The sequence below is a fragment of the Bos grunniens genome, chromosome X (assembly GCF_055505025.1).
Source record: "Bos grunniens cultivar Pamir isolate PY7600 chromosome X, Bosgru_T2T1.0, whole genome shotgun sequence".
Taxonomy (NCBI): Eukaryota; Metazoa; Chordata; class Mammalia; order Artiodactyla; family Bovidae; genus Bos; species Bos grunniens.
This window is the reverse complement of record NC_141194.1, coordinates 57896449-57910900: the sequence shown is the minus strand read 5'-3', so window position 1 is coordinate 57910900 and position 14452 is coordinate 57896449. Positions and strand designations below refer to the sequence as shown.

Here is a 14452-nt window from a genome sequence, read left to right as displayed (position 1 = left end):
AATAGCTCCAATTTGAAATAGCTCCACTGGAATTCCATCACCTCCACTAGCTTTGTTTGTAGTGATGCTTTCTAAGGCCAACTTGACTTCAGATTCCCGGGTGTCTGGCTCTAGGTCAGTGATCACACCATCGTGATTATCTGGCTCGTGAAGATCTTTTTTGTACAGTTCTTCTGTGTATACTTGCCACCTCTCCTGAATATCTTCTGCTTCTGTTAGGCCCATACCATTTCTGTCCTTTATCGAGCCCATCTTTGCATGAAATGTTCGCTTGGTATCTCTAATTTTTTGAAGAGATCTCTAGTCTTTCCCATTCTGTTGTTTTCCTCTATTTCTTTGCATTGATCGCTGAGGAAGGCTTTCTTATCTCTTCTTGCTATTCTTTGGAACTCTGCATTCAGATGCTTATATCTTTGCTTTTCTCCTTTGCTTTTCACTTCTCTTCTTTTCACAGCTATTTGTAAGGCCTCCCCAGACAGCCATTTTGCTTTTTTACATTTCATTTCCATGGGGATGGTTTGATCCCTGTCTCCTGTACAATGTCACGAACCTCATTCCATACTTCATCAGGCACTCTGTCTATCAGATCTAGATGCTTAAATCTGTTTCTCACTTCCACTGTATAATCATAAGGGATTTGATTTAGGTCATACTGAATACTCTAGTGGTTTTCCCTACTTTCTTCAATTTAAGTCTGAATTTTGCAATAAGGAGTTCATGATCTGAGCCACAGTCAGCTCCTGGTCTTGTTTTAGCTGACTGTGTAGAGCTTCTCCATCTTTGGCTGCAAAGAATATAATCAGTCTGATTTCGGTGTGGACCATCTGGTGATGTCCATGTGTAGAGTCGTCTCTTGTGTTGTTGGAAGAGGGTGTTTGTTATGACCAGTGCATTTTCTTGGCAAAACTCTATGAGTCTTTGCCCTGCTTCATTCCGTATTCCAAGGCCAAATTTGCCTGTTACTCCAGGTGTTTCTTGACTTCCTACTTTTGCATTCCAGTCCCCTATAATGAAAAGGACATCTTTTTTGGGTGTTAGTTCTAAAAGGTCTTGTACGTCTTCATAGAACCGTTCAACTTCAGCTTCTTCAGCCTTACTGGTTGGGCCATAGACTTGGATTACTGTGATATTGAAGGGTTTGCCTTGGAAACGAACAGAGATCATTCTGTCGTTTTTGAGATTGCATCCAAGTACTGCATTTCAGACTCTTTTGTTGACCATGATGGCTACTCCATTTCTTCTGAGGGATTCCTGCCCACAGTAGTAGATATAATGGTCACCTGAGTTAAATTCACCCATTCCAGTCCATTTGAGTGGGCTGATTCCTAGAATGTCGACATTCACTCTTGCCATCTCTTGTTTGACCACGTCCAATTTGCCTTGATTCATGGACCTGACATTCCAGCTTCCTATGCAATATTGCTCTTGACAGCATCAGGCCTTGCTTCTATCACCAGTCACATCCACAGCTGGGTATTGTTTTTGCTTTGGCTCCATTACTTCATTTTTCTGGAGTTATTTCTCCACTGATCTCCAGTAGCATATTAGGCACCTACTGACCTGGGGAGTTCCTCTTTCAGTATCCTCTCCTTTTGCCTTTTCATACTGCTCATGGGGTTGTCAAGGCAAGAATATTGAAGTAGTTTGCCATTCCCTTCTCCAGTGGACCACATTCTGTCAGATCTCTCCACCATGACCCACCCGTCTTGGGTTGTCCCATGGGCATGGCTTAGTTTCCTTGAGTTAGACAAGGCTGTTGTCCTAGTGTAATTAGATTGACTAGTTTTCTGTGAGTACAGTTTCATTGTGTCTGCCCTCTGATGCCCTCTTGCAACACCTACTGTCTTACTTTGGCTTCTCTTACCTTGGGCGTGGGTTTTCTCTTCATGGCTGCTCCAGCAAAGCGCAGCCGCCGTTCCTTACCTTGGACGAGGGGTATCTCCTCACCGCCGCCCTTCCTGACCTTCAACGTGGGATAGCTCCTCTAGGCCGTCCTGCGCCCGGGCAGCCACGGCTCCTTGGATGTGGGGTTGGTCCTCCCGGCCGCCGCCCCTGGCCTCAGGCTTGGGATTGCGCCTCCCGGCCGCCGCCCCTGGCCTCAGGCGTGGGGGCGTGGGGTAGCTTCTCCCGGCCGCCCCCCTGACTTCAGACGCAGGGTAGCTCCTCTTGGCCCTTCCTGCACCCTATCGGCGAGTCCCACTCAATCAAGAGTAGGCTCCATTATTGGAGCCACCCTGACCCTGAGAGTCAAATTTGCTCATGGTATTCCATTTGTTCATGATAGTCAGCCTGCTTTGTGAAACTGGTTGAAAGTGAAAGTCACTCAATCGTGTTCGACTGTTTGTGACCCCATGGACTATACAGTCCGTGGAATTCTCCAGGCCAGAATACTGGACTGGGTAACCTTTCCCTTCTCCAGGGGTCTTCCCAACCCAGGGATCGAACCCAGGTCTCCTCCACCGCACGTGGATTCTTACCAGCTGAGCCACACAAGGGAAGTTCTGCTAAATACATCACTTACCTTGAGGAACACAAAATCGGCTTTCTCTAGTTGTAATAAATGATGCTTATTCTCCTGATAGAGGCCGTGCCACAATGAGGTACTATTTGTTATGTAACATCTTATATAACACCCATATGGCATATGCTAACTTATCTTGTGTGTTCAGGATAATTGTTGAGACTCCGTGATATGTTAAACTACACATTCCAGCAGATCTTGTTTCCCAGAAACGGGTGGGGGAGGGGGGAGGGGTTAGAGAGAGGGGATTATCCAGTAACAGTCAAACCAATTTCTTTTAAAAACTCACCAAGAAGGGCTTCTCTGGTGGCCCAGAGGGTAAAGAATCTGCCTGCAATGCAGGAGACCCGGGTTCAGTCCCTGGGTCGGGAAGATCCCCTGGAGAAGGGAATGGCAACCCACTCCAGTATTTTTGCCTGAAGAATACCATGGACAGAGGAGCCTCCTGGGCTATATTCCATGGGGCTGCAAAGAGTCAGACATGACTGACCGACTCTCTCTTTCTCTCTCTCTCTCTCTCTCTCTCTCTCACACACACACACACACACACACACACACACGAAGAATAACTGACTCCCTATTCTTATAGGCTTTGTGACTTGCTATTCTCACATTAGGGAAAATCATAACTAGCAAGGTGGTCCAAAACTTGTCTTTGATTCTAACAAAAGTCATGTGGTGCTCAAAGGTGAACCCAGCTGGATTCATTGCCTGGTTTTTATAATCCAAGCCCTTGACTTCAAGTCCTGTTTCAAGGACTAATAATCATTGTGTTTCGTTTGATTACTTGTTTTGCAGTTGGCCAATGCATCCTGTCTGGAGTCTTAAATGCTATTGCACAGCCCGTGTCACACCAGAGTATTCAATGATGCATTCTACTGCAAAAGGAGCAGGAGAGACCAATCCATGTCCTACTACAGACTACATTCTCTAAACAAATTCCTGATCATCAAAATCAGAGCCATGTTGATAATCTAGATAACATGGGTTAATGGCTTGTGGCCAAAAGGGGGTACTAAAAAATATCTCTTGACATCCAAGCTTGGACATGTTATTCTCCCATTAGACATTGAAAAAAATCTCAGGGAATGCCAACTTCAGGTGAGATCATGAGATCTTGTCACTCTGAGATCATGATAAAGTGAGACAAAACAAAGGCCACTTCATGATTTTTTTTTCCTAAGCACAGACAAAAGCAAAATCACTGTACAAATCACCGTATATCCCTCTCCTAGCTAGTATGAGTGACTGCTAGTCTGGGGGTTTTGTTTTCCCCTTTGCTTTGTTTCTTTGTTTGTTTTCAGCAATTGTAGCTTTAACCTCACTCTAATCTATTCTCTCTATACAAAAGGTTTATTAAGATACTGTCATAGGAATACCCTGTCTTCCTGACAGTATCCAATCCAGATCAAAGCTCTGCTTCTTTAAAACCTCACCCAAATCACCTAAAACAAGCCCACCTCTTTTTTTCTTTAAGTTTTTTTTGAGGTGGTCCCTTTATTTAGTCTTTATTCAATTTGTTACCATATTGCTTCTGTTTTTTTTTTTTTTTTTCTTTGATGTTTTGGTTTTTGGCCACAAGACATGTGGGACCTTAGTTTCCCCAACCAGGGAGCGAACCCACACCACCTACTTTGGAAGGCAAAGGCTCATCCACCGGACCAGCAGGGAAGTCCCAAGCCCAAATCTCTTAACATCCCTTTTCTATCACCCACGTACTTGTGTGGCCCACAGTTCCTTCACTGTGTATGTTCTCCTTCACTGCAAAGAATAATAAACTCAGATTGTTCAACTACAAATGTGTTCCTGCTGGTCTTTAGCTGGGAGGCATCGAAATATCATATCACGTTAAACCTGATGGCAAAGCAAAGCAGAAGACTCAAATGTATTTGATTTATGTATTTACGTATTTGTATCTAAATGTCTTTACAATGACCCCATATGCTATTATTTCTAATGTAAGTTTCAGTTTACAAAGACATTTATTTTGTATCCTTTCAACCAGCGATTTCAAGGCCTAGCGACTAAGAAGAGGGCTAGTATACTGGTGGAGATATTAACAATATGAACAGTAAAAGACCAACCATAAAATATATTGAAAATAGATATTCGTGATCGTGGAATGGGAGAAAGAAAGCAAAGGTTGAGTTTTGGACAATGAGTTTGAGATGATGGCCTGACCACCAGGTCAGATGCTGTATGGGCCACAGAAGATTAGACCCAAATTCTTCACATTCCAAAGCACAGGGTTCCAGAACAAACGGTTCCTTTGGGTGGCTACCAACCTTCCTCAAGCCCTGTCCCCAGCCTCCATAACATCTCAGTAAGCACAGTGAGACAAATAAGACCCTGATGAGACCCTGTAAATCCAAATGTGACCATTCTGTATGTCCGTTTTTCTAACTCCTCCCCATCCCCACAAACATCACCCACCCCCACATAGGTTATCCAGGCGACCTATGTATTCAGAAGCAGAAAGAAATGTAAATTTTACTTGGAATGACTGATTATAGAACAGCACTATCTCACAGAATTCTCTGCGCTGATAGAGATGTTCCATATCTGCGCTGCGCACAGTATAGTAGCCACGGGTTTACATGTAGCCATCGAGCACTTCAAATGCTGCGAGTGAGACTGAGAGACTGAATTTTCCATTTTATTTAATTTTAATCAATTTAAATAATCACATACGACTAGGGGCTACCATCTTTAAGAATATACCTCTACAGCAAGTCTCCTCACCTGTGGTGGACCATACTCAGCCACTTGCCTTCACCCAAAACATGCTCTTCGTGACCGCTTGGATGATTTTAATTCACTTAGAGTCACCACTCTTCATAAAATCCCATGCACAGCAAACACGCTAATCAAAACCATCAGCTGCTTGTAGATTCCTATTTTTGCCATCACCATGTACTATTTTTATTTTTTAAAATAATTGACAGACATCACCAATGTAATGCAGTGTGTTTATGTGATGAATACTGCTCAGAGAATTAAGGATCTTTTGGGTATTCAAATCTTACCTTGAATCTGCCCAGATAGTTTTTGTTCCTTCCACTGCATCTTATTACCCTGCTAGTCTTTAAACCAAGTTTGATAGTTGAAGTTTGCTACCATGTGGAGTGAAATTTATCCTTTGGTGTCTGATCTCAGAATCTAATAATAGCAACTGACATGGAAAACGTGTTCACAGACTAAACCAAACTTTCATCTGCACTGTTAGAACAAATCATTCCCGAAGACTGTTCATATATCAATTGGCTATTGTCTAAATAAAGGAGGTAAATTTCAATTCTCTTACTACTAGAAAAAAAAAAATTGCCACCTTTCTTTAGAATGTCATGAATAGACAAATTTTACTTCTGAAACACAAGCACTTGAAGAAGTATAAGTTTCAGCTAACATCCTGGTTATTTTCTCCTTACCAGCATCAGTGTCTTTCTATTTATTTACTCAAATGAGGAAGGAATCTACATTTAGATTAAAATTGGCTGCCTGGACTATACGTTCTATTTTGTTCCTTTGTAGATCGCACCACCTTTGAGATTTCCAAGTGGTGGGGCAGACTGCTGGCTATAGGTCTGGATTCAAAGAAGAGGTCTGTGCATGGGCTATGAATTTGAGAGTCTATGACATATAGATGGTGCCTGGAGTCAAGCAAGTAAACCTTAGAACAGGGGGCAGATGACACACCCCTTTCAAGAGATTTATCTTGAATAAAGGGAAGGGCATCAAGGCCCAGGTAGCTGAGTGGACAAGGAAAGGGTGGAACCTCATGAGGGCTCATAAAATATAAATGTGTGTGTGTGTGTATGAATGTCTTAGAAGTCATGTTACTAGCTGAACAGGTGATGACATAAAAACCTTGGATTCTGCTTCAATCCACTTATTTCCGTGTGTGTGTGTGTGCGTGTGCGTGTGTGTGTGTGTTTGCTGACCCCAATTCAAAAGTTTAAGTTTAATCGCATGATTAAACTGATGTGATGTGCTTATATAAAATAGGTGAATTTTGCTATTTTAACTCTCACCAGGCAGTTTCATGTCCAAATTCTGTGGCTGAGACTTGGCAAGTACCTTCCTGTAGACCTTGTGGCTGGACACTCCCTCTTCTTTTTATTTTCCTCTTAAAAAGATGGTTTTCTTTTTCCAGCACATGATTTATCTTTCATCGAAATTTCAGTGTCATCTTTGTGCTGTTTATATATAGACCCTTTCCACAGTAGCATAATTTACACTGGTCTGCTGTCTGTGTCCATCCCACTTCCATCCCTGGGGCACTGCTTTCTCCTTCATAAGTCATTGTTTATTTAAGTCTCTTGTGTCTTTGAACACGAATGCTAAGCTTTATCTTCTTACAGCATCTATCTCTAGGACACCACTGGAAGGGAAGATGACAGAAGAGGGTTTGTCTACCGAATTGTAATAACATTTCATTCCTGTCTCCTTAAGACAGGCAGAAGCAGAGATGGACTATCAAAAGATGCAACAGAACCAGATGTAGAAACAGCCAGAGACAGGACAGCCTGACAGAAAAACAGAGATAGCTGGTCAGGCAGGCTGAGAAAGCCCAACAGATGGACAGACTCAGAAATTGTACCTCCTCCCCCAAAAGAGACAGGTAGAAAGGCATACACAGAAAGGGGCAGACAGAGACAGGTAGAAATAGATGGAGACAGAGACAGGGAGGCAGAGGAAGCCAGGCACAGACAGGGACAAACAGACACCCATTCAAACTAAGGCAAAGAATGATGGTTGCAGACAGAGACAGGGAGACAGGCAGAGGCTGATTGACACAGATAGAAAGACAGAGACAGACAGACCGAGAGACAGAGAAAGACAGACGCACACTGAAAGAGAGCCAACAGACATAGAGATAGTGATGGGGAGAGAGAGAGTCAGAGAGAAACAAGGTTGGGGGTGGGGAGAAAGACAGAGACAGATCGGGACAGAAAGGGAAAGACAAAGACAGACGGATGGAGAAAGAGACACAGAGAGATGCAGATACAGACGGATACAGAAGCACTGGAGAAATACAGAGACAGAGACAGAAACATAGAGACCCAGACACAAACAGATTGTCAGAAACAGAGAGAAACAGAAAGATACGGACAGTAAGACAGAGACAGAGAGTGACGAAGATAGGCAGTCTGAGACAGAGACTGAGGAAGACAAAGACAGAGGTAGATAGAAATTAGACAGGGATGCAGACAGACATCATGGAGACAGAGATAGGGGATGACAGAGAGAGCGGCAGACATACAGAGAGGGAAAAACAGAGACAGGGATAAATCCTCATCATTGTCAAGGACCACGTGGTATCCCATAGGGGTACATCTCCTTTAGTGTGGCGTTTACTTTGCTGTTATTTAGCTTGATGGTTTCCTATAGCGTTACCATGACTGTACTTCGCCCTGCCTCCCCATTTCCCCATGCCTTACGAAGAGGCTAACAAAATGAGTATCAACATGGGAAAAGGTTTCTTCCTCATCCTGAGCAGTCAAAAAGAAAAGAAAAAAAAAAAGAGAAAAAATAGAGACAGGTATTGGATAAATTGCCCAAACTGGCAAATGGCAACAGTCAGGGTTTGTGAGAGTTTAAATGTTTAAATGAGTGTATTTCAGCTGTCACTCTTTGTACATTATTGAACATCTTTCTATTGTAAGCGGCAACAAGCAATTTAAGGATTTAAAGCTCGTTGGGTAGGAAAACAAAAGCAGATCTTTCAGTCAAGGTACACTTGTAGCTAAGTAGTCTCTGAATTTCCCAACTGACGATACCTCTGTTTAGATGAAATGGCATCTTGGCATTCAGCTCAAGAAAAAGTGATTTCAAATTGCTTAGAGAGTTTATATAAAGAAAGTGAAATTCTTACCGAAAAAAAAAAATAACAATAATTTTTACGTTTCAACTGAATCATGACTTACTCTTCTCCCCAGTTATTTTTAAACACAAATAAAATGAAGTCTATTGTTTGTAGTTGGTTAGGTATATGGAATATAAGGGAACACGAGAAAGGGTAGGGGGCTGCAAAATTAAGGGCAAACATCGAAGGATGCAACAGCAGCTTCCTGGTTGAACCATTTCATATAAGTAACTGTCACGTAAATATTACTCTAATACTAGTATGTGGGTTTGGGATAAGGAAGCCTTTCAAATCTCCTTAAAGAGTAAAAGGAATGAATGAATGGATAAAGTCAAAAGTAATTTGTTCACTGAATGACAATGGATAAAATCTAATTGGGAAGAGAAACATAAACCACCAGTAAGGAAAATTCTGATTTCAACTAAGTAAAGCCTTAAATCTGGTGACTGTTTTTTTTTTTTTTTTTTAATTTAAATGTACATTTATTTATTTTAATTGGAGGCTAATTACTTTACAATATTGTATTGGTTTTGCCATACATCAACATGAATCTGCCAAACACCAATAGAGTATACTATTTTTTTAATTTGTTCATCTTGTATTAATTTATCACACTCTTTCCAAGCATGTATTTATTATTTATATGGATTCTTAAATAGAGTTTTCCATTCTTTGACCTCAAAATGACTCAATGGAGGGAATGGGATGGTGACAATTTGTAAGTTAACAGTAATCAGAAACTAACAAATTCAAATCGTGACTAGTGTGCTTCTCCTTTTGTGACAAAAACACTTTTTATCTTACCCTTTTGATTACTAGTGTGGACTTCTCGTGATGCCACTTCCAGATGCCAAATAATTCCCATGATAATTCAAAAGCGTTCCTTTCCAGAGGTTACCAGACCTGTTTTTAAGCGGGAAAGAGTCTTTCCACGTACAATTCCAACGTCAAATGTTTCTGAAGGGCAAAGGCCATCAGCGTGCTTAGAGAGTGCATTCTGGTGCATAAATAATTCATGGCTGTATGCCACAGAAAAAGTCTGTCTAGTACCGAGTTGTCCTCATAGCATCAATCTGCCGCCTTCCACTCCACCCCCAATATAGGGTTGTATAAGATTTGAGGCGTCTTTCTAGGGTTAAAATGCTAGGAAAGTCAAAATAAAGCCAAAGTAACATCAAGATACGATATGAAGTCAACTAACCTAAGAATGTTGAGGAACAACCAATAAAGAGAAGATCATCAGTGTAGCCTGGGTGCGTTCACAGAGTGAGAGATCATGGGAACCAAGTACTACACGCTCAGTGGCAGGGAATGGGGAAAGGGAAGCAATCCAAAGGAAGCTAGCGGTAGTAGTGGTAATGAGTGGGGCAGAGTGGCTCTAAACACGCGAACTGAAAGAGAAACCAAACGGTTTCTTTAACATCCCTTTAATCAAGCTAAAGGAAATGCATATTTTAAAAGAGTTTCCCCAACAGTAGTAGAGTAGGTAGGTTCACAGGTTCTCTCTAAAGTCAACTGGTCTTTGACTTTGCAGAAATGATGGGAGGGGGCATTGATGGATGGTAAACCAGGAGGACAGGTTGCCACTTTAACAGCACAAATGAGGTCTAAAGGTGTTGGGGGAGCAGGGCTTTAAAATTTCTCCTCTTCATAGGCTCAGGTAAACAATCTCAAGTATTATGAGCTACAGTTCAACAAAGACTCTGACAGAGGTGGGCCACCAGAGGTGGGCAAGTCCGGTTGGTCCCGCAGAAGGAGCTGGCATCTGGACAAAGCTGGTCGTCCCTGACCCCAGGAAAAGAGCTGCTCACCTCTCTGAGATTTTGTTTTCAGGAGTCCTCACTCAGGAAAACGCCCCTCTCTGGGGAGGTACAGGAAATTACAGGTCACATATATGGGGAAAACCACATCTTCGTTCTCCAGATTCACCACCTCTAGCTCTTCATCCTTTCCCAGGGAAAGCACCTGGAGTTCTGTCTCCTTCCGGAAAATGGCTCTTCCAGCCCTGTCCAAGGAGGCCAGGCGCAAGCGGAACGCGACCTTTCTCTGCCAGAGTAAGCTGACCCCGAGACCGCAGGACTTGTTCAGCGCGCTGCGCTTGAAAATGATGCGCCGGTTGGCATAGCACACCACCAAGTCCCAGCCGACGTTGAAGCCTGCCCACCGCCAGCTGCACTGCTTATCCCTGAGGAGCTGGCCCCCGCACCGCATGCTGGTCCTCTGGAGGTCGGACACGAAGACATCCACGGGCCCGAGGTCTCTGGTCTGCTCAGCCCGGAGGAGGGCAAGCCACTGCTCTTTGTACACTGGGGTCAGCCACGTGGCAGGGATCAGTGCATCCTGGTCGATGATGCGTGCTGACGGCAGGTCGCAGATCATGTAGGCAAGCCGCAGCTGCTGGAACGCTGGCACGAAGGCTCTGCCCTGCTCGGTCTCCAGGAAAGGGGTGCCCTCTGACTCCTGCCTGGACCTGGCAAACCACGAGTCGGCGTCAGGCAGCAGGTCTCTGCGGGGGCCTCTCCATGTCGGCTGCAGCTGCAGGAACATCCACTTTTTCAGCGTCGTGTACACATCCATCTCTACCTCCATCACGAAGAGCTCTGAAGAGGCAATGACCTCTTTCATGAGATCCAGGCTAACTTCTCTCAATAACTCCTCACTATGCTGGGTCATCAGGTTGTCCAGCAGCCACTGAAGACACATGGCCCTGATGTTCTGGAGTCCGTAGCTCTCAGCAGAGCAGTAGTAGCTGCACACGGTCTGATCACTGACCGTCTCCTTCATTATCTCTCCGCACTGCTGAATCAGCTTGTCCAGCTGCAGCATGCTGGCTGTGGCCAGCATGGGGACCACTCGACCGGGTGGGATGAGCACAGAGTTTCGGTACAGGGAACCTAAAGCCTCGTGCAGTGCCTCACAATCAATGTTCTCGTCAGGCATCTGCAACTCTACAGTATCCATGGTTGTCTCACGCCACGCACCACTGAACATGCTAGCAAAGTATCCTGACCGGCACAAGTAGACCTTGTGCAAGTTCCACTCCTTCCCCAGGGCACGGATCTGCACGTCACTCCCTTCTCCTCTCAGAAAAAGTGTCTTATAAACGGACTCTAAACTGTCTTTTGCTCGCTTCCTGTGAGGCGCTTTTGTGAGCTGCCCTTCTGGGCCTGTCTTCCGCTTGTGGCGCCCTTGGCTAGTGGTGGGTCTGGCCTCTTCGCTCTCCTCCCCTTCCTCTATCACTGCCACTGCTACCTCCTCGGCCTCCTCCTCCCCCTCAGGGGCACCTGGCTCCTCTGGGGCATGCCCCACTCTGTTCGAGGGCATCTGACTGTTTACTGCTCCCATGGCTTTTACCTCAGGGGTACAGAGGGCAAGCTTCCTCACCAGACGCAGCCGCCACTGGCACTAGCTCAGCCCACGGTGTCGTTGGATACGGCTGATGTTTGTGACGTCATCTTGGACGCCACGCAAAGCCACACCCACGAGGCTTTCCCCTACCCCTCCCACTCCCCATCACAGGATAAGTGCACTCTGTACCAGGAATTCCACTCTGTGTATCTTTCCCTCCAGGGATGATTTCTCTGCGGCTCCCTTCGTAGGATAATGGTGGAACAGAGGACTTTGTGTATGAATTTTCCCCATGAATCTTAAGAACATCATTTCCTCTTCCCCATTTGAAATAATTACTGATCACTCCTGTTTTTGGATAATTACGTCTTGGTTCCAGCTCTGTGCTCTATGCACCTTAATTTCTGTAATTATTTTCTTAGGTTATCCCATCATTTGCGGCTGTCAAAACATTTTCTGTGATAAAAGTGGCAATGTGTGCCCAGTCTTTGCTTTTGTCTCTATTTGAGACACCAGCTAAGCATGTAACAAACTTAAACACTGAAAGAAATGAGGAATGAATGAGATGGATTTTGATTTTTGAGGAAATTAATAATATTAAATACTGACAAGTGTTATATGCTAAACAAAGTATACGGTGTAGAGAGAGTGTGGACCTTTCAATGACAAGGAAAGTACAATGCAAGGGAAGAAACTTTGAAAACGGTAAGTCTCTCAGGTCATTTGACCTTGCCTAAGTAGAATGTTTGGGGCTTCCCAAACATTCCCAGTGGTAAACAATCCACCTGCCAATGCAGGAGACGCATGAGGCATGGGTTGGGAAGACTTCCTCAAGGAGGAAACGACAACCCACTCCAGTATTCATGCCTGAAAAATTCCATGACTAGCAGAGACTTGCAAACTAGTGTCCATGGGGTCGCAAAGATTCTGCCCTATTCAAATCATGTGAGTAGAATGTTTACACACTTTGAATAGGACAGGATAACCTTAAATCACATTTTAAATATTCTCTATTAGATGGCTATAGAAAGTTGATAAGAAGGTCTATATAATGCTTCAGGTTGAGTGGTGCTTGGCATGAGACAAACATGAATACTGACTCTAGAGTTGTGACAGCTTATGGTGAAGGTGAACAGTGCCGCCAGATTCATGGTCTCTGAAGGAGAAGATTTAACTCGGGACCAAAGACAGTCTCAGTCACTTGGAGCATTGTGTAGATTTTATCTAAAGTGAAAGTGACAGAAAAAGCTTCAGACATAGACGTCAGAAGGGAGCAGGAGAGAACCCACCTCACTACTTTAAGCAAGGCGTTATACACTTCTCAACTAGCTGCTGAGACTAGATAAAAGATACCTCAAGACTTCGAGAATTTTTCCAGACCCTTTCCTGTAACATACCTCCTGGGATGACATCAGCACGAGATTAGCCAGAAGGAACAGGTTAACCCAGAGCTACAGCTGTGGAAGTTTTTACCCAGACCTTCTCCCATAACATATATCCAAAGCTTAAAAAAAAAAAAAAAAAAAAAAAAGACATGTCCTTGAATAAGAGATACTGCTGCCTACGAGGCCTACATATCTATAGCAAAGAATGTGAAAAAGAAAGAATGTTTATCTCCTCCTTAAAGGGGCCTTAGGCTTTGACTCCTTATCAACCTGCCTAAGTTAACTCTCTCATTTCCCCCTTTTTATTTTAGGAGAATATTGTTGCTGAGGGGAAAGGGGCAGAGAAATCTGTCAGTAACTGCTTCCTGCAGGTGAGGGGCACTGACCCTAAATGGTTGAAGCAACATATTCTCCTTACCCTTTTACTTAGGGTTTCTGATCCAAGGGCCCCAAGTAGTAAATACACAGTTATATATGTAAGGAGCAAACAGCAAAAAACAGAATGATTACAATGATTGTAGTCAAGATAGTTTTTCACAAAGGAGAGCTTGTAAACCAAGATTGTATCTGTAACCATGGTGGAACATCAGGGGAGTCCATTTTGAAGAGTGGCCAGAATCTCTGCATCACTGTTACTTTGTCTGGGAAGCCATTGTATCCTTTAGAAAGAACAAACTAGATAAGTAGATTAAAATGCAGAGACCAAATATCAGTAGATGAATTACTGTAATCAGCAGTCCAAGAATAACCTGCAAGAATCAGGTTACATTTGATAGTAACTTTGATCCTGGTCTGGATAGAGTCAACACTTGGGCTGCCCTATTTATAAGAATGGAGCCATCTGGCATATTCATATACATTTTGAATGTAGGTATAAAAAACCCAGTTAGAAGTAGTTGAAAGAATGAAAACCTGAAATTTAACAGACAAAATAAATCTTATAATTTCTTTTCTGGTGAATGAGTCTGTAACCCAGCGTAGACAGCTGCTTGAGGTAGCCAGTTGTCAAAGTTTGTCCAGGTAGGCCTTGGCTTCTTACTGTGGTATTACTGTAAAAGCCAAAATAGTTGTCCCCATTAACAATTTAGGTGCTTTTCTAGGTATGAGAAGATGCAAGAATTTGGGCTCAAGAAAATCTTTACCTGAAAATCTCTAACTATCCAAAGGCCTGTTTTGTCCATTTTTCCAGAACACAGAGCGAGTGCCTAATTTCTGATTTTCACCCTGAACTCCTTTCAGGGGACGTTGAAGGTCAGCAGCTATAGTGTCCATGAGTTAATCTTTGTAGAGGCAGATAGCAAGTGCCAGTTGCCAGAGCAGGGCCCTTTTATG

At 43.6% G+C, this 14452-nt stretch overlaps 1 protein-coding gene and 1 long non-coding RNA gene across 2 annotated transcripts in view; one reads left to right on the top strand and one right to left on the bottom strand.

Annotated features, from left to right (window-relative positions):
* LOC147340503 (uncharacterized) overlaps positions 1-4320 on the top strand; it is a 32105-nt gene extending 27785 nt beyond the window's left edge. Inside the window, exon 3 of the long non-coding RNA XR_015158900.1 lies at positions 3320-4320. This is a non-coding gene — a long non-coding RNA (uncharacterized LOC147340503). The remainder of the gene's footprint in view (positions 1-3319) is intronic.
* Positions 4321-9798: 5478 nt separating this feature from the next.
* LOC147340502 (germ cell-less protein-like 1) lies at positions 9799-13254 on the bottom strand. The gene has a single exon (XM_086387602.1). The coding sequence runs from the start codon at positions 11730-11732 to the stop codon at positions 10227-10229; it is 1506 nt and encodes a 501-aa protein (XP_086243728.1). The 5' UTR covers positions 11733-13254; the 3' UTR covers positions 9799-10226.
* Positions 13255-14452: the final 1198 nt, after the last annotated feature.